Here is a 27,986-nt window from a genome sequence, read left to right as displayed (position 1 = left end):
GGCAGTTGGAAGTTTTTGTTTTTTAATTAGCTATACATAAAGCAGTTCTTATTACTGGTCATGCATAAACAGCAAGATGGTTAATAACCGCTGCCCATCTCTTCCCCAAGGTTGGTCACAGAAGGGGCAGACGTCTCACCAAGAACAAGCAAGGAAACATTGGCCCGTCTTTGTGCTCAGGGACCCACCTGTCCTTGATGGCGCAGGGACCTGCCTCTATAGACTCACCACTCACCCAATGGATTAAAGCAGGTCATACCTGGTTCTCTACTTCCTTCCTTCAACTGGGGCACATAGATTTTACAACAGGTTGGAAATTTGCACCCCCAATGTACCCAAAGAGCTGTTAATGGCCAACCTAAAGCTGGCCATACACTCTGCGATTTTCGTTCGGGAATTTTCGATGCTGCCAAAAACACTCTTTCGATTCTAGCTCAAATAACCCATCAAAACACAGACCAATGTAGTTTCCACAATCGTTCGTTAGCAATACTAATTCACCGAATTTGGTCGATCAACAGAAATGGATTTTTATTGGCACATGTGCAGTGTTCATGTTACAGTTTTTTTCGTACGAAAACCCCACTAATCCATCGATTTGTACGATTCGAGAAAAAGTTTTCCAGCCTCTCCCTTTCTGAAAATTCAGCCAGGAGTACAGAGAAAAAAAATCGTTGGGTTGACATCGACTGATCGATTATAGTACGAAAGACCATTCGTGGACGATTTCCAAACAATAATCGATAGGCGTATGGGCACCTCAAGTCTTCTTGTCTACAACAGCTGCATGTTGACAGTAGGTATCTACATACACTGTGCTCTTGTCTCAACGATGGACAAAGTCTTAACTATTCTTCTGATTATAATGCATGTAATATAATCTCTCCATATGTAGAAAGGCATTTAAAAAGCTAAGGGTTGTCCAACCAATCACAAAACCAGTGGAGTGTGTCCACTGTTACCTGCTGTTAATTTCTAATATGTCAGCAAAGCCTAACTATATGGGTACCGCTCTTCTACACTATAAGCTGTTAAAACAAAAAAATTATTACTAGAGCAAATGAACACATAAGTGGTTAAAACTGTAGACAATGAGAGCCCTCTACAACGAATCAGTGTACATACAGTATGGTCAGCTTTAAACGTCGGGTGACACTGTATAAAAATGTCTTCTATGCAAACTGTGTATTGGCACTTTAAAAAAAATCTAGAAAGGTGTGCCTATTATTTGAAAGGCTTTTTTGCAATGGTGCGTTTCTCGTTTAATGCATGTGTAGCCAACACGCCATTTGGAACAATCATACCAATGACCCCTTAAGGGTGCCTCCAATTTTATCAGCCCAATACACATTTTGTTCAGTACAGCAGTACAAAGCCCCGATGAAGAGAAATACTTGGAACCCCTGAAATGTGTTGGATTTTTAGGTCTTAAAGAGTCTGAGTAAAACTGAATCTGGACTTTATATGTTCTGCTTTTGGCGTATTCCTTCTTTCACACCCAGTCCCTACTTGAGCAAAGATTCAACCTTCACCTACCACTCCGGAGAGGAGCTGCCTAAGGAGAATAATTCCCTCTACACTGCTTGGGACCTAACTGAGAACACCTACAGCCTCAATGATCAGGGCAGCCATTAGGAAACGTTGGACCCTATATAGCGAATACATAATCAGCTAAGGAATTCTCTGTAGTTACCTTCATTATACATAATACTTCCAGATGGGGCTCAGAATGAAGTCCCCAAGGGGGTATGTAATTTCCCAGGGGGATAGAGCAGTGGACTGCAACAGCCCACATCAACCAATTACAAATGTTAGCAGATATCTCCATATACTGTCCTAGGCCGATAATGAAAAATGGAACATTCCAGTACAAGACTCTTGATGAAGCATTTTGCTACGATCCTATCTTCACTCGCACATAGTGTGGGGGTTGTCCAAATAGGTCACAATTATCCATACTTGTGCCATAGATGGATAGATATTTCCCCAGGAACACCAGGTAGAGAAATTTCCACCAGAGACCTAAACAATCTCGAGTGCCAAGTCTTGCCACGCTATTCACTGAATATTGACAGCGGCAAACAAGTTTGAAAATCTCATTGTCTGACAATGAGTACCTCTGACCACCGGGAGCACTCATAAATGACCAATTAGGTCAACCGAAACAGCCCAATTATCGGAAGAGATGCTATATACGTCAACAGTTGTTGCTTGCTATTACCACACATTTATGGTCACAATGACAATTTCCTGAAGACTTGACAAGGATCCAAAGAACATGTTTTTTTAGAATGAATTTAAAGTGACACTAAATTCAGGAGTTAAATCTTAAAAATACATTCATGTACCTTAACTATTAACAAAAATATCTTATTTGTGTATCACTCGGCTGTAGATCCTCCAATCATCTCTGAATTTGGGTTGACACTGTCCTTCCTTTTGGAGGATGGCTACTTATGTTCCCCATGGTCCCTGTGTATGTTGTACAGTACTCACTGCTCCAAACTCACCCCCGTGATGGACTACAATCTCAGGTTTGCTACTTTACAACACACACAGGGACCATGGGGAACAAAGGTAGCCCCCCTCCAGAAGGAAGGAGTGTCGGAATGAATTCAGAGATGATTTAAGAATCTACATATGAGTGGTACACAAATAAGGTAAAATTGTTTTTAAAGTTGAATGGTAGTTGAATGCATTTTTACAATTTAATTTGTGAGGTTAGTGTCACTTTAAGCAGCTGCACTCCAATGATAGAATACGTCTATTTAATGACGTACAATGAAAACATACTTATTGTGATGTTTCGGGGTCACGTAGGATACCCTTCATCAGGCAGAACAACTTGTTCTGCCGGATGAACGGGATCCTACGTGACCCCGAAAGATTGCAATATGTATGTTTTGCACGTAAGTCATTAAAGGAGAACTATGGGGTTAAGGCTTTTCCCCATAGTTCTCCTTAGGGTAACGGGAGGACACAAACTAGCGTCCTCCCGTCACCCTAGGCTCAGTATACCGCGAGCTGTAGCTCGCGGCATACTGAGACACCGCAGCTGAAGCGGATCCCGACAATTATGCCGGGATCCGCCCAGCTGCGTGACTGACAGCAGAGCTGACGGCAGAGCCAGCTGTACCCGCCCCCTCCCGTTCCGCCAGTCAGCGCTGGCAGATCGGAGCAGGGAGGGGGGAATCCAGCCCCTCCCCTGTCACGGCAGAGAGCCGTGACAGGACCGAGAGGTGAGCGAACGCCGGTATGTGTTCGCTCACCTCCCGATCTACTGAGCCGACCTGTGACAGTCTCATTGTCACAGGTCGGCTAGAACTATGAGGTGAGTGTAAAGCACTCACCTCATAGTTCTCCTTTAAATAGACGTATTCCATCATTGGAGTGCCGGTGTCCATATTTATCTGTATACTGAGACGGTGGCCACCCGTCGACTACAGATGCACCCATTTTATCTCAATGGATGAGCGGTCAGGAGTGCAAAGGGTACATGGACTGTACCTTTAAGCAGCTGCTTACATTTTGCAATGTGTTTTTAATGTCAATGATCTCATGCTTTGTATTCTTGAACAGTAGTAGATTCTTCCCAGACCATATGTGCCCTGTAATTTAAATTACAGTTGTCGGTATTGATCACATTTCTCAAACACTTCATAGGTAAAAAAAATGTAATACCCTTTCTGTCCCCCTTTCCTCTTCATCCGTCATCAGCAAACATTTTCATACCCAGAATGCTGTGATACTTTGTTTTATTGAATTATCACCTTCTCACAATACATATCGCCAGTTTAATTCTAGCCATGCTCATGGCAGCCCTCTAGCAGTTTCAACCTCGTTGGAACAGATCAAGGCAACCTTCCACTAATTTGAAACACATTTAAATGAAATGTTCTGCAAACAGCAACAGGGAAGCGGAAAGTAAAGTTTTTTGACACCAAAATGCAGGAAGTGTGAATGTGGCTTAATAGTAACCGTACAACCTAAAAATAAAAATCACACAACCACTAATGATTACCATACATGCAAGGTAAAGATCCAGTTTCACAGCCAGCTTTCAATAGCAAAAACAACCAAACTGATCAAGAGAACCAAGTATCAAAATGGTGAAACAGTCTAAACTGTTGTTAAAGGAGATTTTAGGGTGATGGGAGGACGCTAGTTTGTGTCCTCCCGTTATCCTAAGGAGAACTATGGGGAAAAGCCCTAACCCCATAGTTTTCTTTTAAGGTTATGCAATCTTCCGGCTTACAATCGGAATCGATTTGAAATATTCCCCAAAAGGTTGCCTACAGGGCAGCCCAGTGGCTTACTGGTAAGCACTTATGCCTTGCAACACCGGGGTCCCTGGTTCAAATCTCAGCCAGAACACTATATGCATGGAGTTTGCATGTTTCCCCTGTGCTTGTGTGGGTTTCCAGAGTAGTCTGTGTCGACCTCATTACCTCGGGGTATTTTAATTTTAAAATAATGTTTACGTCTCAGGGAAACCCTGCAAAATATGAATATACCTACAGCTGATAAGTATACTAGTGTGACCAAGAAGTAGAATGGTTTAAATAAAATAATAATGTGGCATATGTAGCATATTTAAGACTCAGGCCAGATTATTTTTTGACACCCTGTGCTCTATACACCAAAACGTTTTCAGTAATATTATTAAAAATTAATAACAGAAGCAAACAGACAAAAGATATTGCAGTGTCCGCTTACAGAGGGCTGGACAGATCCCAGGAGCCAGGTCACCAATTCTCCTTAAAAATGACAGCTGGTACCAAACATTTGAAGTTTTCTCTAGTTGCTTGCAATGGAAACACATGAGTGCTCAGGTACCTGTAGCTTTAGGCCAGGTGCACACTTGGGCGATCCCGGGACCGTGCGTGCATGTGCAGTTGCACATGTTGCAATCGCGACGTGACAACCGCACAATCTGCCTGGCACAACTACCAGCAGCAGTGTGCGATTTCATGACCACGCGGTTTCGTGCACAAATGCTGCACCGTCATGGATCGCCCAAGTGTGAACCTGGCCTGATGTCTGAAGCTCAAAATAGGTACCTGGGCTACTTTTGAAGCAGAATGGGCTTTTGTGGCCCCATACACAACACAAGCGCCTGAAATGAGCATTTTTGAGGCCTAAAATCAACCATACACTCCTTTAGTAACTAGCTTTCTTTGACTTAAGCAAAAATGCTCAAGTCTTAATAAGCTTAAAGGAGAACTATGGGGTCAGGGCTTTTCCCCATATTTCTCCTTAGGGTAACGGGAGGACACAAACTAGCATCCTCCCATCACCCTAAGCTCAGTATACCGCGAGCTACAGCTCGCGGTATACTGAGACGCCGCAGCTGAAGCGTATCCCGACAATTATGTCTGGATCTGCCCAGCTGCGTGAGTGACAGCTGGCTCTGCCTATCTAGAGGCAGAGCCAGCTGTACCCGCCCCCTCCCCCGCCCGTTCCACCAGTCAGCGTTGGCGGATCGGAGCGGGGAGGGGGGAATCCAGTCCCTCCCCAGTCACGGCAGAGAGCTGTGACAGGATTCACTCACTTCCCGATCTACTGAGCCGACCTGTGACAGTCTCATTGTCGCAGGTTGGCTAGAACAATGAGGTGAGTGAAAAGCACTCACCTCATAGTTCTCCTTTAAGGGCTACTTCACACCAAGCGCAGAGCAGAGCAGTTACAGAACGGATCAAAAATGCATCCAATGTATTCCAATGGTATTTTGGGCTCTAGTTCACACTGCAGTATTCAGTTCCAGAGCATGTTAAAAAAACTGCAGCAAGCCCTATTTTTCCTGCTCTGGAACGCATCAAAAACACATGCAAACGCCCTGGAACGCACTGAAAACGCCAATTTTAGGCTAAAAAAACAGCCCAGAATGCGGCAAAAACGCAGCAAAACACACCGCACTGCATAGGCAGAAACTGCATTTGGTGTGAACAAGCCCTAAAAAATTGCACAAAAACGCACACATATGCTCCACAATTGCCTGTAAACACTCAGGTGTGAATGCAGCAAGGTTTACAAACTCCAGACTGCATTCCCCTATGGCAGACCCTGGTAACAATTCATTGAGTGGCTGATGCAGACCCTGTACACATTTCAGGAATGGAACCACAGAAAAGCACGGTTCCAAGGATCGAGGTGCACCAAAGATTGTAACAGGGTCATGGTAGTAGGTAAGTTGCTTACAACCAGCAACAGATCCAGATAAACCCACACAGCTCCTAGTGCGGCAGGGCAGGAGTTAACCCCAACATCTGGATGGGGTGTTTCTGCTTGCATTTTATAAATGACAGTCTACCCTTATGGGTTCTATACAACAAAGTATCCTACTAGCACAAAGAAGCCGTGGATCTCCTGCTGGCTCACAGTGCAGTCCCTTTAAACACCCAGCCCACGGGGGAAAAAACTGAAAAATGAAAGCCCTGAAGCTACACAAAGTTTTCCAAGTCGGGAGATCCAGCGTGGACTCCACCCTGCCAGACAAGAGCAACTTGTAGGAGTCCAAGCTGGCAACCCAGATCCCCCTGGTAGGAGATGCCAGCCTTGCCATGGGGGGGCTCTTACCTGGATGAACTGGATGGTCAGGGCGCTCTTGCCCACTCCTCCTCCTCCCACCACCACCAGCTTGTACTTCTCCACCGGGATGGAAGAGTCTTTGGCACTCATGCTCTCTGCAGATCGGGCAGCTCTCGGGTTTTCGCACGGTGCTTAGATAGAAGTCAATGCAAAAATGTAAAACAAAAATAAAAAAAATAAATGCTGAAATCACAGAAAAGCAACTTCACATCAGCAAACTTTCCATGGAGTCAGTCCCTGCAAAAAAATGGCTGCCCAACCCTTTTCCCTGAGCTCCTCCTGGGGTGTTACTTTGCCATGCTAATGAGCTCCTAGATATTCATGAGTACAGAGGGTGACCGGGCTCTGAATCACTAAACTTCACTTCCATATATGGTGAGGGGCTGCGAAGCCTGAGGGCTGCGGTCATCTGGGTGTCCGTGCGGTCCTAGATCCTCCCGATCTGGAGAGATCACACACAGTACAGCTGTTCTGGCAGGGAGAGCCTGTGGACGGGTTCATGATTTTGTATTGTGATCCTGGATTTACACTCAAAGCAATTGGAGAAATCCTTACAATTATTTTCAGTTCTTAGGAAAGCCCTGCTTACAGTGATTATACCTACAACCCATAGTGCACCTGTGTGATCAATTAAAGAGGTTTAAAGGTAAAGTCCATCTTTTAGAAAAAATAGTAAAAGCAGATTTCTTTATAAAATAATAAATGTGCAATTGCACACTGGTCTCTATATACACATTGGGGAGTATAGCACACAATGATCTGTATATACACATTGTGGAGTATAGCACACAATGATCTCTATATACACATTGGGGTGTATAGCACACACTGGTCTCTATATACATAGTGAGAAGTATAGCACACACTGGTCTCTATATACACATTGGGGAGTATAGCACACAATGATCTCTATATAAACAGTGGGGAGTATAGCACACAGTGATCTCTATGTACACATTGGGTAGTATAGGACACAGTGATCTCTATATACACATTGGGGTGTATAGCACACACTGGTCTCTATATACATAGTCAGAAGTATAGCACACAGTGATCTCTATGTACACATTGGGGAGTATAGCACACAGTGATCTCTATATACACAGTGGGAAGTATATCACGCAGTGATCTCTATATACACATTGGGGTGTATAGCACACAATGATCTCTATATACACATTGGGGAGTATAGCACACAGTGATCTCTATGTACACATTGGGTAGTATAGCACACAGTGATCTCTATATACACATTGAGTTGTATAGCACACACTGGTCTCTATATACATAGTGAGAAGTATAGCACACACTGGTCTCTATATACACATTGGGACGTATAGCACACAATGATCTCTATATACACGTTGCGGTGTATAGCACACACTGGTCTCTATATACATAGTGAGAAGTATAGCACACACTGATCTCTATATACACATTGGGGAGTATAGCACACAATGATCTCTATATACACATTGGGGAGTATAGCACACAATGATCTCTATATACACATTGGGGAGTATAGCACACAATGATCTCTATATACACATTGGGGAGTATAGCACACAATGATCTCTATATACACATTGGGGAGTATAGCACACAATGGTCTCTATATACACATTGGGGAGTATAGCACACAATGATCTCTATATACACATTGGGGAGTATAGCACACAATGGTCTCTATATACATAGTGAGAAGTATAGCACACACTGGTCTCTATATACACATTGGGGAGCATAGCACACAATGATCTCTATATACACATTGGGGAGTATAGCACACAATGATCTCTATATACACATTGGGGAGTATAGCACACAATGATCTCTATATACACAGTGGGGAGTATAGCACACAATGATCTCTATATACACAGTGGGGAGTATAGCACACAATGATCTCTATATACACATTGGGGAGTATAGCACACAATGATCTCTATATACACAGTGGGGAGTATAGCACACAATGATCTATGTATACATAGTGAGGAGTATAGCACACAATGATATCTATATATACATTGTGTGTATAGCACACTCTGGTCTCTATATACATAGTGAGGAGTATAGCACACACTGGTCTCTATATACATAGTGAGGAGTATAGCACACACTGATCTCTATATACATAGTGATGAGTATAGCACACACTGGTCTTTATATAAACACTGATTTATGTATACATTCTGATGTGGGCGATAGCACTGAGGGCAGGAGGCATGGTTGCGTTGTCATTAATTTGAATGGCACCTCCACGCCCATTCCCATCCTAAAACGCAGAAGGCTTTCATTATGGGATCCAGTGCGTTCCCATCACTAACTGGTCTGGAACTCACTGGATGTGGTGTGAAGGGGCCCTAAGTGTTAGATGCAGTGTGAGGGATGACAGAGCCTCTTTAGGACTGCTCATAGACAACCAAATCCATTCATTGTCTTTCACCATTTTACTTTTCAATCTAATTGTTTCCCCCTTTCTCAGATGTGTCATACTGATGAGCACTGGTTATCATTATTCTGTATAGATCTTCTTGTTTCTAGTCCTTTTGAGTCCACACAATGCCTTTATTCTTGAATATTTGTTCATTTGCAGGCATATTTTTATCGGTGACACAAGCCTGTTTATTTCCACAACTCTGATATGATTGCAGTCTTTTTTGTTGTTCCATTCTGTGTAAATATTGTGATACGAATGTAGCTGCTACAAGGTTCCATTCTGCGACAGTAGTCACTTCTAGAAAGCACCATTCTGCTACTGTTTTATCTGTAGCTTCATTTCAAGGCTATTTTACATACGTTGCAGCTTTTATTCATTGGTTTTGTATGCATATTATGGTTTTTATTTATGCATCTTTTTTAATTCGCAGTTTTCTATTTAATGCATATAGTTTAGTCTTATGTAATAACGCAGACTGTTTGGAATTTAGGGGCTGATTTATAACTCTTCTGCCCAGTGGCGTCACAAGGGGGGTGCGAGGGGTGTGGCCTGCACCGGGTGACACCAAAATCATTTTCATGGACCCGGAGCCTGACAGCTGCACGAGAGAGGAGGAAACACGAGGCATACCTTATCCCGCCGGATGAATGTCCCCTCCTCTCTGTGCCGGCGTCCACCACCAAGATGGCCAGCTGCAGTTAAGTGTGTGCGACGCTATTTTGCACGTCCCAGCAGGTGACAACCGGCAGGCGTACCGGGTGGCACACAGCCCGGGGACTCCTCTGCTTCTGATTAGTGTTCTCATGGTACTACTGCTACTGGATGGCGCTAAAAGAGCATAGGAATTTTCTGTGCTCATCGGCACCATCTAGTGGCGATAGTGTTATGCAGATGGTTTCAGCCCCGTTACACACTAGACAGAAGAGTTATAATGAGCCCCTAAGGGCTCGTTCACACCAGATGCAATGCGATTGGGCCCGATTCTGGCCAGAACGCACTGCATCACATTGCGGCCGGCTCACTATGTTGTGGGGCAGGAGGGGGCGTGGCGGTCCACTATCAAAATCGTGCTTGCAGCATTTTGTTCGGACCGGATTGCAGGCATAATGTGCGGCTGTGCGGCCGATCGCCTTGTGGCCGGAGGGCGTGGCTACGGTACCATTCACTTCAGTGGCCCGCCCCCTCCTGCCCCACAACATAGTGAGCCAGCCGCGATGCAGTGCATTCTGGCCAGAATCAGGCCGGAACGCACTGCATCTAGCGTGAACGAGGCCTAAATCATATCCTTTAATTGCTAACTTAATTTATTAAAGGAGAACTATGAAATTAGTGATTTCCACTCACGTCATAGTTCTAAGCCGACCTGTGACAATGAGACTGTCACAGGTCGGCTCAGTAGATCGGGAGGTGAGGGAAAACATACCGGGTTCCCTCACCTCTCGATCCTGTCACAGCTCTCTGCCGTGACAGGGGGAGGGGCTGGATTCCCCTCTCCCCGCTCCGATCTGCCAGCGCTGACTGGCGGAACGGACGGGGGAGGGGGCGGGTACAGCTGGCTCTGCCTCTAGGTAGGCAGAGCCAGCTGTCACTCACGCAGCTGGGCGGATCCCGTCATCTAAGTCGGGATCCGCTCCAGGTGCGGCGTCTCAGTATACCGCGAGCTGTAGCTCGCGGTATACTGAGCTTAGGGTAACGGGAGGACGCTAGTTTGTGTCCTCCCGTTACCCTAAGGAGAACTATGGGGAAAAACACTGACCCCACAGTTCTCCTTTAAAGATGCAATCTTTCAGGATTCCATAGATCCCTTCAACAGGCTCTATACCTAAATGTATAGAGATTAACAAAGGGATCTAAGGAATCCTGAGAGCTTGAAGCCCAGCTCCAGGGAAATTCAAGGTTTTTCCCTTGTAGTGGGGCTGCCCCTGATCTGCAAGGGTTAAAGTGATATTAAAGTCAAACGATTTCTAAGCTATTTCACGTGCTGATGAAATTACTGACAAAGGATGCGGCTCCTTGATGTTTAAACGTTTTAGTTTCCTGCAGAGTCAGCTGGTCCCCTGAGCACTGGCCCTGATATTTAGTTTTAGGGGGGTTTATTTCCCTTGCAGAGTCCTATGGGAGCCATCCTTGTGTGTGCTAGTAAGCTGTGTGTGTCCACAAACACATAAACACAGCAAGGAAAGTCACTCTCCTGCTCTTCCCTTCGGGCAGCTGCTGGAGACTTTCCTGTCCCTTGTGAGCTTGTACTGGACAGGAAGTTCAGGGAAGCTGAGCTGAGAGAGCGAGAGGGAAAAAAGTATAGAAATACTTTGCTGGCCAATATAGATTTGATTGGTCTGAATTCATTATTGAAAAAAGGTGTGAGGGTGTAATATTACTTTAAGTGCTTGTTCATGGCTAGGTGACTGTAATAAAGCAGATTTACTTACCTGATCCCCGCTCCCAGCAGCTCCGTCTAGGCTGCTAGACCTGTCCCCGAAGCCTCTTCTCCCTTTCACTCTGGCAGTCTAGGGACTGCTGACTTTGTCAAGCACAATGCAGGCTCCATAGCCCTGCATTGCACGTGAGGACACCAAGACATCAGTTCACAGTCGGATCGGTGGGGGAGAAGAGGGAACGTCAACTCTGTTGGGGGAGTGGGGTCATTCCCATCAGAACATCCGAACAACCGAATACCACATTCACTGTTATAATTCCATCCTAGGAAAATGGTTGTCAATATGACTCCGTAGAATTGAAGTAGTTAAAATCTCTACTCTGTTTTAGAGTATTACATTCTCAGACTAGTTTCAATTTTGAATCCAAATCAAACAAATATACATTGCCCAGCAAATTCTATGCTAAACAGCGTGGACGGATGAATCTCCTGCTGCACTATTGTATCTGACAGCGAAACATCTAAAGAAGTTTCACATGCTTTCTGTGTACAATTGTTTGATGACTGTACGATGATATGTAAAAAGATCATTCACACCAATCCAGTTCTGCAGACTGATGTTTCTGCCTGTATTTAGTATGCTGTTAGGATCACTTTACTAAAACTGCACATGATATTTCCTCCACAAATGAATAAGCACCTTAAAATCCCACTTTTGAAGTCTTCTATCTCATGTCTTGTCTACCCCGGATAACGTGTGGCTGCCTCTGCACACAGCTGGCTCCATATAAGGTGGGCTTAACTGCCTGTTAGTACAGCAGGACACTTATGAAAAATGGATCCCTCTGGAACGTGACATAAAACATCCAAACGGTGTAATACTGCAGCTTGCAAACATTCTCATACGAGCAGTGCAAATGCACAATGACAAGGGGCAGGGCTCATAGCAACCCATAAAAAATCATCCCTTAAAGGGAACCTGTCTAAATGACTGTAACCTGGCAAGTAGTACTGGTTCTGGGGTGAGCAGGCCATTATGTGCGCTGGTAAAGATTTGCTATGCCCCAAAACTAGCACCACTTCTAAGGAGTCGGCCAATGTGACAGATATAAACTCTACTGAGAGAAATACATGGCCTCCCATTGCTATGCTTCTTCTTAATATGTGGCCTGGTTGTCCCTGTCCCTAAAGCTGAACTCTGGGATAAGCAAATTTTGTCTAAAAACAAGAGCCATGTGTCTTCTTACTGGAATCTTGGTGAGCTTTCTGTATTTCTTCCAGCTCTGTTCGGTAATCTAGTGCGAAGCTTTGCTTCTGTGCAGGAGCTTCCTGTATTAAAGACCGGTCACTGCTGCTCTCTCTCCTTGTGCAGGGTGACTGGTCTTGTCTCCACCCCCCTCCTGTAGTTTTCTGCAGGCAGCCTGCAGTGGGTAGAGTCTGCTGGGCCCCTCCCACTGCTCTGTTCTATGCACAGACCATGTACAGCCTAGTAATAATGTCACTGCTAATTTTACAATAAAATAATTGAATTTGCAAAGCCATTATGTCCTTTGTGGCTATTGAAGAATATCTCACAATTTAAGTTTTTGTTCCTGGAGTTCAACTTGAATCTTTTCTATTCCAAAGAGCTGCAAAAAGCAAAGAAAAATCAGAGTGAAGTCAGAACTGGTGATCTGCATACTTGTTTAAAGTCTGTGACTTAAAGGAGAATTATGAGGTGAGTGCTTTTCACTCAGCCTCATAATCTGAGCCGACCTGTGACAATGAAACTGTCACAGGTCGGCTCAGTAGATCGGGAAGTGAGCGAACACATACCGGCGCTCGCTCACTTCTCGATCCTGTCACTGCAGAGAGCCGTGACAGGGGAGTGACTGGATTCTCCCTTGTCCGATCCTCCAGCGCTGACTGGCGGAACGGACAGGGGAGGGGGCGGGTACAGCTTGCTCTGCCTCTAGATAGGCAGAGCCAGCTGTCACTCACGCAGCTGGGGGGATCCAGACATAATTGTCGGGATCCGTTTCAGCTGCGGCGTCTCAGTATACCGCAAGCTGCAGCTCGCGGTATATTGGGCTTTGGGTAACGGGAGGACGCTAGTTTGTGTCCTAGTTTGGAGAACGCCCTAACCCCATAGTTCTCATTTAAAGTATTGCAGGCATTGGATCACCACCAAAAGTAACTATGCAAAAGGTGAGTGCTCTTCTCTAATCCGGATGGTCATAGTCTTATGTTAAAAAGAAATGGACAATTGATTTTTAATCAAAGATGCTTTATTTAATCATTGTAATCTTAACACATTTTGGGTTTAGTGTATTCTCTTTACTATGCTTTAGAAAAAGGCAACTAAGAATAATAAAGAATTAAATGTAGAAAAAATATATATAATCATTGTAATCTTAATCAACAGGTTTTGTGGGTTACAGTATATCCTCTTCATCATGGCTCCACTAGGACGCTAAAAACAATATCAAAATTATATACAAAAAAATAAATATAAATAAACAAATATAATATAAAATATAGAAAGTGAATGAAGATTATGCAGATGTAAGCACCTACAATGTAGGCCATGTAACCCAGCATGATGGACAATGGTCATGTGGCCTGGAACTGGAGAACCTGATATGTACAGATGACAGGTAAGTGTGTGCACAGTTTCACAGCTGTAGCCTTGCTCCCAAATTCCTTTCCTATGTTTGAAATGAAAGTTCACCCTGGAGTTGCTCTATGAACGCTAACACATTTACCTTGATAAATGAAGAGACCCATCTTTGACCTCTGCCTGAACTCCAGTTTTCCAGCAATCAGCATTTGAAACTGCCGGCCATTTACCTGCAACAGCATGTGACTCATAAGGGTGAATTTATTAAAACCAGAGCAAACAGTATCTGGAGCAGTTGCCTATGGCAACCAATCAGCTTCTCTCTTTCATTTTGATTTATATATATTTCATTATATGAAGATAGAAGCTGATTCTATATAGGACACAGTGAGTGTGTTGTCACCCTAGGACAGGATGGAAACATGTTACTGGCAGGATCAGTGATCACCAGATGAAAAAGGAAAAAAATATCTGGAAAAAAAAAAGAATACGAATGCAACCAGCACATCCAAGGTCTGGTGAGCTGCAAAATATTTGTTTTTGGTTTTAGATATACTAATTTAATTAACTTGAATACAGGTGAATTATAAAAGTTGCTGTCTAACCTCCACTATTTGCATGCTCACCATATTTGTAGAATCGGTTCTTGGAATGTATCACATGCTCCATGTAGCAGATGCTATCAGCTGAGTAATGTGTTCTGTATGTTTTCCCTGGAAGCAGTTACTCACAGCTTGTTGTAACAAAAAGTCCCTCGTTGTTTTCTATATCAAGAATTGCTTGTGATTCATTGACTGTATCAGAACCTGGAACACTAATATATAAAAAGGTAAAACAATATAAAAGGCGAGCCTGTACAGTGGTGTAACCAGAGTTATGGGCGCCCGAGGCAGAACATTTTTTTTCGCCCCCCCCATATTATATAAACATCCACTGGAACTGTACCCCCCACCCCCACACATATATATCAGCTAAGGAACTACAAGTCCAAGCATTCCATCAGTGGGTGGAATAGTGCCCCATCATTGGTATCAGTGGGTGGAATGGTGCTCCATCATTGGTATCAATGGGTGGAATAGTACCCCATCGTTGGTATCAGCGGGTGGAATAGTGCCCCATCATTGGTATCAGCGGTTGGAATAGTGCCCCATCATTGGTATCAGTGGGTGGAATAGTGCCCCATCATTGGTATCAGAGGGTGGAATGGTGCCCCATCATTGGTATCAGTGGGTGGAATGGTGCCCCATCATTGGTATCAGTGGGTGGAATAGTGCTCCATCATTGGTATCAGTGGGTGGAATAGTGCTCCATCATTGGTATCAGTGGGTGAAATAGTGCCCCATCATTGGTATCTGAGGGTGGAATGGTGCCCCATCATTGGTATCAGTGGGTGTAATGGTGCCCCATCATTGGTATCAGTGGGTGGAATAGTGCCCCATCATTGGTATCAGAGGGTGGAATGGTGCCCCATCATTGGTATCAGTGGTTGGGATAGTGCCCCATCATTGGTATCAGTGGGTGGAATGGTGCCCCATCATTGGTATCAGTGGGTGGAATAGTGCTCCATCATTGGTATCAGTGGGTGGAATGGTGCCCCATCATCGTTATCAGTGGGTGGAATGGTGCTCCATCATTGGTATCAGTGGGTGGAATAGTGCCCCATCATTGGTACCAGTGGGTGAAATAGTGCCCCATCATTGGTATCAGTGGGTGGAATAGTGCCCCATCATTGGTATCAGAGGGTGGAATGGTGCCCCATCATTGGTATCAGTGGTTGGGATAGTGCCCCATCATTGGTATCAGTGGGTGGAATAGTGCTCCATCATCGGTATCAGTGGGTGGAATGGTGCTCCATCATTGGTATCAGTGGGTGGAATAGTGCCCCATCATTGGTATCAGTGGGTGGAATAGTGGCCCATCATTGGTTTCAATCATGATAATAATGATAATAAATATAGGTAGTTACTTTTCCTCCGGCTTCGGTACTGCAGGGAGTGACATGCTTCTCCTTCCAGCAACATCTCAGAGCATGCCGAGTAGCCCAAATCTTGAGAGATGATGCACAGTCAACAAGAGGACCACGTGTTATTGGGGCAAAGTCCACTTTAAGTAACGCCTTTTCTTTGTTCACATTTGGAAAGAAAAGAGTCATTCTAAGGGTTGAAAGGCATTGTAGTCACATTCTATTCAAACATATGCAGCTGCGATCAAACAAAAACTGCAGAATTAAGCTAGAAAATGCTGCATTTCACCTGCTTTGCTTGCAGTACAAACGCTCCTTAAGGCCTCATTCACACAAGAAAAGACCGGCACGTACAGCTCCGTGCTGCGTGCACGGCCGTATTGGGCAGCTCCCGCGAATGACAAGTGCTGCGTGTGATTAGTACGCAGCCCCTGTCCTTCTCTATGGGAGTATGCGGCCATACGTCGGCCTACGCTCACCCGCCCTGCACGTCCGTACGGGTGTCCGTACTTGTACGCTGAAGGGATAGATCCTGTCTACGTCCGAGCCAGGACACCCGCACCCGCTCGGACCTACACTTGGGGTAAGCGTAGGGCGGCATATGGCCGCGTATTCCCATAGAGAAGTACAGGGGCTGCTTACTAATCACACGCAGCCCCTGTCCTTCCTTGGAGCTGCCCGATACGGCCATGCACGCAGCATGTGCCAGCCTTTTCTCATGTGAGGACATGCTGTGTCCACAGAAACACAGCACAACAAAAAAGCAGATCAAACACAGCCTCTGAACTGCCATGTGCACTGCTTCATTGATGTCAATGGGATTTTGCTGACCTGTGTTTGACATGCATTCCAAACGCACATCCAAGACAGGTAAGCAACGCCCATCAGCCTGAGCCCTAAACGAGTACATCTTGAGGTATTAAAGAGGATCTTTCACTTCCCTCTATTTTTAACCCCCTCTTACCTGTTAGGCAGGATTGTACTCAATTCACATATTCACCTGCTCAGTGAATCCAGCATTGTCCTGCTGCAACTAGCTCCTCTGCTGCCACAGCCCACATCCTGGGTTGTATGACGGGGATATGCCAGGAGGCTGCAGGAGCAGAGACATATCATTTATGCCTAGGTGAGAGCAAAAAAAAATAAAAATAATAATATAAAGTTCCGCTTTAATATGCAATAAAGCAATGAGCACTATTCAAAAAACAGTAACCCATAGTAACTAGTCGCTCACCACACATCATACCATCATGATACATGAGTGTGCTATATCTCCAATACAATTACATTTGACCAAATTGCTCCTTTCTTTGTGGTGCCAAATGACGTTATATGAATAAAACACATTAGCGTGTCATATGGCCAGCACAATACTGATCTGACTTCCAGAAACTGAAAGCCAAGCACTGTACATTACAGCACGTGGGGGAAATGATGAAAACTGGAGCAGACAAAATCTAGAGCAGTTGCCCATAGTAATCAATAGACATGTGCGATTCGTTTCGTTACGAATCGTAATTCGTACGAATTTCCTGAAATTCGTAAATTCGGAAGCATTGGAAATCCGAATTGCAATGCTTCCGAATGTATCCGAAATACGAAATTCCACTGACGAATTTCGGATCCGAATCTGAATTTCGTTAAAACGGGAACTAATATTACCCCTGTGACTGAGGTTGAACAACATGACAAGATTTTTTTTAAATCTGAAATACGAAATTCCGTTAACGGAATTTCGTATTTCGTGCCTGTAATGCAACCCTCAGCAGCAGAAGAAAACCTCTGATTGGTCAACCAAACAGTCACATTTCCGTTGTAACGGAATTCGGATTCGGGTCAGAAATTCGTCAACGGAATTTCGTATTTAAAAAAAACTACCATCGATTCCAATATTAACAAAGGTATTTTTGCTTTTTAACTTCATCATAACAAATGTTGGTAACGGTATGAAAATGTGACGAAACTAACGAAAATTCGTATTTCGTACGAATCCGAATTGAGTTTCGGACACGAATTACGAAATAACGTATATTCCGAAACAAAACTAAGCAATTTTTTTGACGGCGCACAAGCCTAGTAATCAATCAGCTTCTATCTTTCATTCTCAAAGCTTAACTGAACAAACTGAAAAGAGAAGCTGATTGGTTTCTATGGGTTACCACTCCAGATTCTATCTGCTCCAGTTTTGATAAATCCCCCTCAGTGTCCTTTGCAAAGCTTTATTCTGGCTATACGCTGGTAGATTTTCTTACGAACATTCATATGAAAAATCTCATCACAACATTCGATGATGTCATCAGAGACTTGCTGAATGTCGTTCAAAATTGCTTTTGATTTTTACCATTTGATTGCGAAAATGAATAGAGTTTCTCGAACGAAAACCGCATTCAATGTTAGGTACTCATTCATAAAAGTTCCACATGGCATATAGCCGGGCAAATGCTGTTTGTACGGCACTAGCATACCTAGATAGCGCTAACAGTGCCATGCAGGACGGCTAGTGGTGTGCAAGCGGGATTAATTATAAATGAACCCCTGAGGATTGAGTTGTTTTTTTTTGTTTTGTTTTTCATCACTATAGTCAAAATAGATTGTCGATTTGACCCCATTAGGAAATTGAACGCAAACCAATTATTTTCGTAAGTAATTTTACTGGGCAGGAAAGTTCCTATAATGAGACAGACTCAGGCTGTTGCCTCAGGAGGCATCTCTTTGGGTCACATGGGTGGGTGGCCTTTCCAGTCATGGTGTCCCAGCTTGCTTAAAGCCGAACGGGCAAATGTGTAAGGGCCATACACATCTCCCCTCCCAGCTCTTAGCAACCTGTGACACTCTTCCTGGCATCCAGGCCAGCTCCTGGCAACCAGTCACCTCAGTGAGCAGGGTGGGATGCCGACCAGAGTTGGGCGTTGCAACACGGGTGAGCCGGCCAGAGCACTATTAGCGTGTACCACCAGCACCCCATCAACCCCAGCCCACTCAGAACATGACCACCAGCACTCCCCCCACCTCAGGTGGCGTTTATGCTAGGGACAGCCCTGCTACTGGTGTATGGCCTGCTTTAGTAAATATGGCTGTGATATAAGAATTTTGTGACATTTCCAGGGATCTCAAGTCTCCCTGATGTTCAGGGAGTCTCCCTCTTTTGGGCAGCAGCTCCCTGATGTCTGCGAGAGAGGCATTTTCTCCCTGAAATAAGGTTTTGCAGGTTGGGATGTCTGCATTTCCAGTATGTACAGAGACTGCTGCAAACTCTCCACATTTTCTTTTCTATAAATGTAAACAGAAATCTCTCTTGTTCTTGTTCGGAGAATGTGGTCTGACTTAGTGAAAGTGAATGTGTTTGTGTTAAGTTATACCTATGGCTGTATGTTGTGCGGGGTTTCAGGGCCTGGTGGCCCCCTGCAGACAGACTTCTCCCAGGGGAGGTGTAGCTATGACTCCATACATTCTTTGTGTGTGTGCTGTGTTCAGGAAGTGACTCACTGCTCCACACTCCTCTTTAACCTATCCCTAGCTACATAAACCATGGAACTTAGTGCTGGAGACCTCAGTCTGCAATCCGTAGGCTGCACTGGGTTAATTCCGCATACTATTCCTGAAAACCACCCACACATGAACTGTGTCACTGGAACAAGGATGACACAGGGTTCAGCCTCACTTACAGCCTGTGCAAACGTCACACTGTAAAGAAGGGCAAGTATATACAAGAGGATCATTGTTACCTTCCCCTGAATAGGTTACATGATGTACCTGCCAACCAGGCCTTCCTTTTCATGTTTTTGTATTACATTTCCTGCTGCTACTCCACAATTTAAGGGCTCATTCACACTGGAATCGGCCCGCACGTACAGCTCCGTGCTGCGTGCACGGCCATATTGAGCAGCTCCCGGGAAGGACAGGTGCTGCCTATGATTAGTACGCAGCCTCTGTCCTTCTCTATGGGACTACGGGGCCGTACACCCCCCTACTAGGACGGGGGCTGCGTAATAATCACACGCAGCACCTGTCCTTCCCGGGAGCTGCTTGATACGGTCCTGCGCGCAGCACGAGCTGTACGTGCGGGCCGATTCCAGTGTGAATGAGCCCTTAAGGTCTTGGGTTTAAAGAAAATCTTTCCTTTATCCTATTTCCTAATTACTTGCAAAAAATTAAGGCGACTTAGGCCCCATTCACACACAGTGTTCTGGGACTCTTGCAGCAGGAATCCCAGGTTTCCTGTTCAAATGTGGCCGTGAGTAAATAAGCAAATGACAAGGTGACAGCGGGCACATCTATCAGTGGCAGCCCACATGTATGATTGTCTCTGTACACATCTATCCTGCGTCCAGTGACAGTTATCTATCTGAAACCACATGTCCCAAATATGCGGACTGTCACTGACAGATGTGGACGCCGTCACCATTTCATTAACTTTAATGGGTACAGAGGCCGCATCTGAACGGGGACACCTGACATTCCTGCTGCAAGAATCTGTAGCTTCTTGTCACAGGAATGCCAGAACTCCCCATGTGAACAAAGCTTTAGTATAAGATTTGCTGCACCTTTCTGGCGTTATCTCTATTTAAGGCCCTAATCACACCAGAGCGTTTTGTAGCTCGGATGCAAAGTTCAGCAGGAGGAATCTGTTTTCAATGGCCCATGTTCACATCCGAGCATTCTGTTGCTTGTAGCAAAATGCCTGTAGCTTCAAACAAGTACATGAGCTTCATTTCGAGCAGGGTCGAGTGTTTTGACCCCAATAGACTTTAATTGGAGCGCCTTAAAAACACACAAAAACAGTGAAACATTTGTTTTGCCCAGTAATAGCTTTTCGTTGGCTAAACATGAAAAAAATCGTCAAGCCTGAAACACTTGCAAATACACCAGTACAAACACTCAAACAAATGCCTGAATAATGCCCAAAGGCTCACAGCTCAAGTGTGAATGCGGCCTAACAATGTCCTGCGCCAGATCCAGAAAAGCAGTGTGACATTTCTAATGCTATTACCAACACTTGCAACAAATTCAAGCGAACTTTCAAATGATGTTGCAATGTCTGTGTCAAATTCATAGAAATTATTTTGTAGCAACTTTTGCTGGTTGCTAGGAAGCTGACAGATCCAAGGTGGTTGGCATCCTAGCAACCAATGACACTCAGCCACACAATGTCATTGGTTGCTAGGACGCATTTTGGAGTCATTTGTGTCATTTTTGGAGTCATTTGTGTCGGGAAGGAGAAGGTCGACCCCCTGTTGTTGTTGGTTAACCAACGATGCTCGGCCACACGTTATTGACAATCTACAAATCATTAAGTTACGCTTCACATCTACTTGGACTGGTTAATCTCACCTGGGAGGGGCATGACATTAAAGTTATTGTACTAAAGCTTGTGGCGCTCTGACCAGCTGTGGAGAAAGCATGTGCCAAGTGAGCAAAATGGCACAAGAATTGGGGGAAGAGTTCACCATAAGAGTGGACTGAAATGGACACCTGAGCAATGGACCTGCATTGGACAACAGACCACAATAATGACCTTTATGGACAGACTTTACATGAGTCACATGTACTGTATAAAGAATACCCCACTGTGGCCCTGCTTTTGCAGCATTTAGACAATACACAGTAAGGTTGCCATTATGAGGTTTTGCCAGTGCATCAAATGTCTACAAACCAGACCAAGCGTACACAAGCACCACCAGGCGTCTGCAAAACTCCAATATTTCTGCAAAACCCCACTGTGACTGCACACCCCACTATGTGTCTACAGACCCAAACAAGTGTATACAAACCCCAACAAGTGTCTGCAAAACCCAACCAAGTGTCTGCAAAACCCAACCAAGTGTCTGAAAAACCCAACCCAGTGTCTGCAAAACCCAACCCAGTGTCTGCAAAACCCAACCAAGTGTCTGCAAAACCACATCAATTGTCTGCAAAACCACATCAATTGTCTGCAAACTGCCGCCTCAGTGGGTATAAAGCTAACAAAGTGATTACAGCTTCAGTAAGTATATATAAATCCTACCATGTGTCTACAAACCCAACCAAGTGTATGCAAAACCTCTCTGTGTTTGCAAACCCCACCAAGTGTTTAACCCACCTTTCATCCCATTTCAATAACTGCAGTAAATTTCCTCTTATAGCAGGGATGATATTTGTTGCTAGACTGGTTTTTTGATGCTACAAAAACAGTAATATCAAAACTTTTCTTTTTATAACATGTCCCCATTAAATGGCAATTCCAGGCAATGCTAACATTAATCAGTGAGCTGCCAACGCTATTCATGAAACACTTCAGCAGTGCTAAAGTTATAAAAAAAAAAAAAAACCTTCTCCAATTCATAACAGCCATTTTAAATGGGTTTTTCACATGACATGGTAAGGCATAGTCATCTTTTCCAAACCATGAACAGCTGATTACAGCATCTGACCCCTTCTGAACTTCTCATTTCCCCAAATAAAAGACCAAACAGGATTGGATATAAAATGGCTGTATCAGCCATTTATTACAAAATCTCATAAAGTATTATTGTCACTTAAAACATGACATATGACAATATACCACAACTGTATCCCTATACGTAATTTGGCCTGAGGTCTGTGAAGGCACCCCTTACTCAGCTACAGTAGATTTCTGCTTACCCCTGAAAACCACTGGCCCCTAGCCGCAACACACCGACTCAGGGACAACCTACGAAGTAACAGCATAGACCTACCTACACATAGTTCTTCGACCTCTCTCTGCTGAACCCGCCAGAGAACAACCAGGACTACGCAGCACAGACGAGTCCAACCGGATTCCCACGTACCGACACCTGCCTTCACAGGACCTAGGCAACACAGACAAAGGAAACACGACAAACAGTAATAAAATAGGAAAAGAACAAACTTAAAACAAGAGAGGGAGGGAGGGCGGGAATAGTACTAACCGTGTGCCAGCTCCAGACTGACTGGACCACCCTCCGCCCACTCAGACCACCCCAGATGCTCCTCCCGGATGACTTGACCCGGCCAATCGATGGGAAGTGACCATAACCCCACCCAACTTTACTAACCTTAACCCCTTACTCCCTGATTGCCTGCCCACCCTGTCATGCCGTCCTTTCGCCTATTCTTTTTGTCTTTTGCTCCAGGACTTTCTATACGTCTGGGCAGAATTTCAGCTTCTTGCATGAATCTATTCTATGCAACCTCCCACTCTTGCTCCCATGTACGTGGGCACGGTTGGCTCAAAAGTCTGTTGCTTGAATCAGAGAACATACTGACTTGCATTCCTTCATAGTTTAAGATGTAAGATGAGTAAGGATCCTGGCAACTATGGGCCTTTAGTCAGCAGTGCAGCTAGGTTCAGACAATGCCAGAATAACAATTACAGATAACATTTTGAGCAAATAGAGGAATACCTGTTGCTAGACAATGTCCTTGTCACATCCTGTGAGCTGACCTGGAAGCATATTACAATGATATCTTCCATCTGTATAACTACTAATATCTCTATCTCCCCTGTAATGAAGATTACCAAAAGCAGACATGTTTGAAGTTCAGCCTGTTTACCAAGTGAAAAAAAGCCTAAAAAAGAAAACAAATGCAGCTACCACATCTAAGAACTGGTAAACTGAAATGTACTGTATTGCCAAAAGTATTGGGACGCCTGCCTTTACACGCACATGAACTTTAATGGCATCCCAGTCTTAGTCGGTAGGGTTTAATACTGAGGTCTTCTTCGCACTGTGCACTTCAGCATGCGCTGACCCTGCTCTGTCATTTTACGTGGCCTACCACTTCATGGCTGAGATGCTGTTGTTCCCTGTTGCTTCCACTTTGTTATAAAACCACTAACAGGTGACCGTGGAATATTTAGTAGCAAGGAGATGTCACGGAACAACTAAATCCAATGATTTGGAGGGGTGTGCCAATACTTTTGGCAATATAGTGTATATTACAAGAGCTAGGCTATACTGTATACTGCAACATAGTAGCAGTTTGTGCATGCCCATGATGCAATTCTTTCTTTGCATATGCATTGCGGGACAGAAAGCATAGAGCTGTGTTGATTCAAAATGTATGTACTTACCCATACACACAACAGCTGCATGATCCGCATTCAAATTTCTCCTTTAGTGCCCAAACATGTGTACCAGAGGATGGAAAGTAGAGGGTAAAACAAGCTAAATTCAAACAATTTCTAGATTTTATATTACTAAGCTAGTTTAGAGCAGTGTTTCTCAACCATTTTTCAGTCACGGCACCCTATACAAATATGCAAAATCCCAAGGCACTCCAGTCTAAAATGTTGTAAATGTAAAAAAATGACATGTTGTGCCCCCGAAAATCTATACCAGATCCTTATCCTAGATAGGAGTCTGGTATGGATTTTAAGGGGTACCCTATGCAAAAAAACAAAATGATGTGGAATTACCCCTTAACATCTGATTTCCCCCTTTTTACATTTAGGAGCTCCCCTTCACATCAGAGTCCACCCTTCACCTCAGAGTCCCCCCTTCCTTTCAGAGTCCCCCTTTTACATCAGGAGCCCCCCTTCACATCAGAGATCACTCTTCACACCAGAGTCCCCCCTCCACATCAGAGGCCCTTCAAATCAGGAGCCCCCTTCACATCCGAGTCCACCCTTCACACCAGAGTCCCCCCTTCACATCAGAGTCCCCTTCACATTAGAGTCCCCTTCACATTAGGAGCCCCCTTATCATCAGAGTCCTCTTCACATTAGGAGCTCCCCTTCACTTCAGAGTCCTCTTCACATCAGGAGCCCCCTTCACATCAGAGTCCTCAGTCTCCTTTTCACATCAGAATCCTCTGTCCCCCCTTCACATCAGAATCCTCAGTCTCCCTTTCACATCAGAATCCTCGGTCCCCCTTCACATCAGAGTCCGCAGTCCCACCTTCACATTGGAGTCCTACCTTATAATCTTCACCACAGTCTAACTGAATGCTGAAGGAGGTCCTGAATGCAGCCGCCCTGTAATAGTGCCATGCATTCCCATGGTGCTGAGGTCTGGCTCACCTGCACCATGAAAATGCATGACACTGTGAAACTTTGAAGGCAGCCATGATAACGCCAAAAGGCACGCTGGTTGAGAAATGCTGGTTTAGAGATAGACATCCAATTGTCTTACAATCTCAAAGCTGTAATGGAAATATATAAAATGTCAGTAAGCTCTTTCCATGCTGCATGACAGTTTTTCAGTATGGAAGCTCCAAAATATAATTTTCACACAGAATGGATGGAATAGCTGGACCAAGCAATGGCACTAGCAACTCCAGTGTCTGGAGGTCCTCTTTAGACAGTCAAAGTGTAACCAAAGACAACATTTGGATGGAGTTTGAGAGTGAATAGAACCCGTCAGGTTTTTATGGTCTGTTTGCCCAGTGGGGAGATTCGGCTTCTCTAATTGTCCTCAACACCAAGGTTCAGGACATTTAGAGAATGAAAGTGGGAGTTGCCACCAGCACAAGAATAGAGAGAAAATCTTCCAATGGGAACACTAGTTACTGTCTACATTGACTGTCTACTATCCACCCTGACATTGGGAAAATTTCCTCTCACTTCCTGTTGAGTCTACAGGACAGGACGTGAGGGTAAAGCTACCTAATCTGACACTGAAGGACACAGATCTAAAACGAGGAAAAAAGTTTGAGCTTTAGATATACTTTTTCGCACCCAAAAGTAATATTTTGGTTGTAAGAGGAGGCTGGTGGGCTGAATTAGCCCTTGGCTCCTTATATGTCTTGGATCATCCATACACACCATTATTTTATTACTTCAGCAACCAACTGTGTGTGTGCCATGTTATAAAAATGGTCGGGTCATAGAGAGGGGCCATGATTAGTGTCAGCACTGTGGCAATCTGAACAAACGCGGGCTGAGTTTCAATGTTCCTGTAACAATTGGCTTAAAGCCCTTCAACAGTGGAGACAATTCTGCCATTTTTCTGGATAATGCTCAGATCAATGTCAATAAAGATCCAGATGAGATTATGGAACACAGATGCTGGGGAGAGGTAGTTGCATATGGCTGAATGATCATCGTTATAATTAAATAAGGATAATATGACTGTCTGCTGATGCTCATTGCTGAAGGCCTACAGGGAGCACTTTTTTCAGTCTAACCCATCCGTCCATGCTAAGGATTTACTGTATGCAGTATAATCCTGCAAAGAGAAATACAGTGTAACTTAAAGTAACCACTCAGCTTTAACTAGGCTAGAGGGGGAAAATAAATACTGTATATGAATAAAGCTTGGAAAAGAAAAATATAGAGGCAACCAATCAGGTTCCAGCTTTTGTATCTCTAAGGACAGCTTAGAAACAGATCTCTGGCTCTAATAGAAGGTCCTCTTTAAAAGGACCAGACTATCCAAAAGTGAAGTTCAATTTGTCTGCATTCACACCTGAGGCGAGCGATTTTCAGAAGATTTAAGCTGGCCACACACCTATAGATTATCTGCAGAGTTTCTATGCTCAGATAGAAAAAGTGCAACACATTACTCCATCTACGCTAAACTGTGTGGATGGAGGAATCTCCTGGGCCAAGCTTCAGTATATTGCTAGTCGGCCCTGCTGGCTCTCTGAATACCTGAACCATGCCTGCACCCAATCAGATTGTTCAGGTATTTTGACAGCCAGCAGGCCCGACTAGCAAGATACTGAATATCACGTACCTGAGGCTGAGACTGGAAGATGGGGAGGCGCCTCTTGCGGTTCGCGTCCTGCGACCCCTGGAGTTTGGAACAGAAGGGCGCAGGGCAACAAGGAGCCCGAGTGCCGAAGACTGGAAACGAACACTGCGTGGGAGCAGCTGAGAAGAGAGGTCAGGAAGCCAAGGTCAAATCCGGTCGGGCAGGCAAGGTACAAAAACGTAAGGCAATCTCAAGGTCCAGGAAACAGGCCGGGGTCAAGGGCTGGCAGCAAGCAAGAGAGTAGTCCAGGGCAATCCGAGTCAGAGGCAGGCTTTAAACAATACAGGAACACAGGATACAACACAGCAAGCTGACAAGACCATCAGCAATGAAAGAGAGGCTGACTCCTCCTTAAATAGTCCCAGGATACTGACAGCTACCTCACTTCCTGTGTGGTTTCCCGCACATTTTGCCGCCATTCCCGCGCATGCGCAGTTTGCCGCGATTTCTCGCGCATGCGCCGTTTGCCGCGATTCATGCGGTTAACAACCGTGCCTTTACACTGAAGCTTGGCCCAGTGGAATCTGTTGTACTTTTTCCATCTGACCATAGAATATCTGCAGATAATCTAAAGCTATGTGTATGGCCAGCTTTAGAAGCATTTTTTGGCATGTTCTTGAAGCGTATCATGTGTATTCAATTTTTAGGCATTTTTTGTATTGGCCAATCAATACCAATATAATCTGTGACATCATATGTTGTATTCTTCCTTGTACCTTCTTCCTGGTTTTTCGGTGTAGTGCTATGCCCTCTCGGCTCTCGGAGCCGCAATGGTTGCTACGACCTGTTTCTTGGCATATTGTATTGTATATGTATATCGTAAATGTGCCGCCCCAATAGGGGCATAGAATATGAGATGCATAGCCTCAGTTAATATTAGCATTGTTATATAGGTTAGAATTTATATAGTGTGATTTGCCTAACTATTTTCTCATAGCTAAATTCATGTGTTATCCTATGCTGCCATCTAGTGGCCTTTTGTTGTAACAAACATGTTTTCTGTAATTATTCCTCATGTGACGATGTATTTCCCCCTAGTGTAGCCCCTTCCTGCTTCCTGTGTGCAGTACTTCCTGTGTCATGGCCACAGCTACTAGCCACATGTAACAAGGACACACATGTAATCTGCACAGTACGGAGGAAAGGCATCATTTTCTGACCGCACAATACTATAACCGTTCAACTGCTGTTCCTATCATCTGCTGTAACCTGATGTTAAAGAATAAACACCTCTTTTGAATGAATCGGTATTGACGAGTTCAGCTATCTGACGAGGATTGTCCGCAGTGAGTATATCTGCTTATACAGGCCAGGCATAGAGGTCTCAGCAAGGGATATAT

The 27,986-nt window shown here is 44.5% G+C and overlaps 1 protein-coding gene across 1 annotated transcript in view; it reads right to left on the bottom strand.

Moving 5' to 3' along the window:
* The window catches only part of LOC108797515 (ras-related protein R-Ras2-like), a 53,532-nt gene extending 39,067 nt beyond the window's left edge, over positions 1-14,465 (bottom strand). Inside the window, exons 1-2 of the mRNA XM_018569124.1 lie at positions 14,456-14,465; positions 6,577-6,700 (exon numbers count right to left, since the gene is read on the bottom strand). Of these exons, the coding sequence (XP_018424626.1) occupies positions 6,577-6,678 (102 nt within the window). The 5' untranslated portion in view covers positions 6,679-6,700; positions 14,456-14,465. The remainder of the gene's footprint in view (positions 1-6,576; positions 6,701-14,455) is intronic.
* Between the last annotated feature and the right edge of the window lie 13,521 nt (positions 14,466-27,986).

This window comes from Nanorana parkeri, unplaced genomic scaffold (assembly GCF_000935625.1).
Source record: "Nanorana parkeri isolate BGI_ZX_2015 unplaced genomic scaffold, ASM93562v1 scaffold1290, whole genome shotgun sequence".
Lineage (NCBI taxonomy): Eukaryota > Metazoa > Chordata > Amphibia > Anura > Dicroglossidae > Nanorana > Nanorana parkeri.
This window is presented reverse-complemented; position numbering and strand designations above follow the sequence as displayed.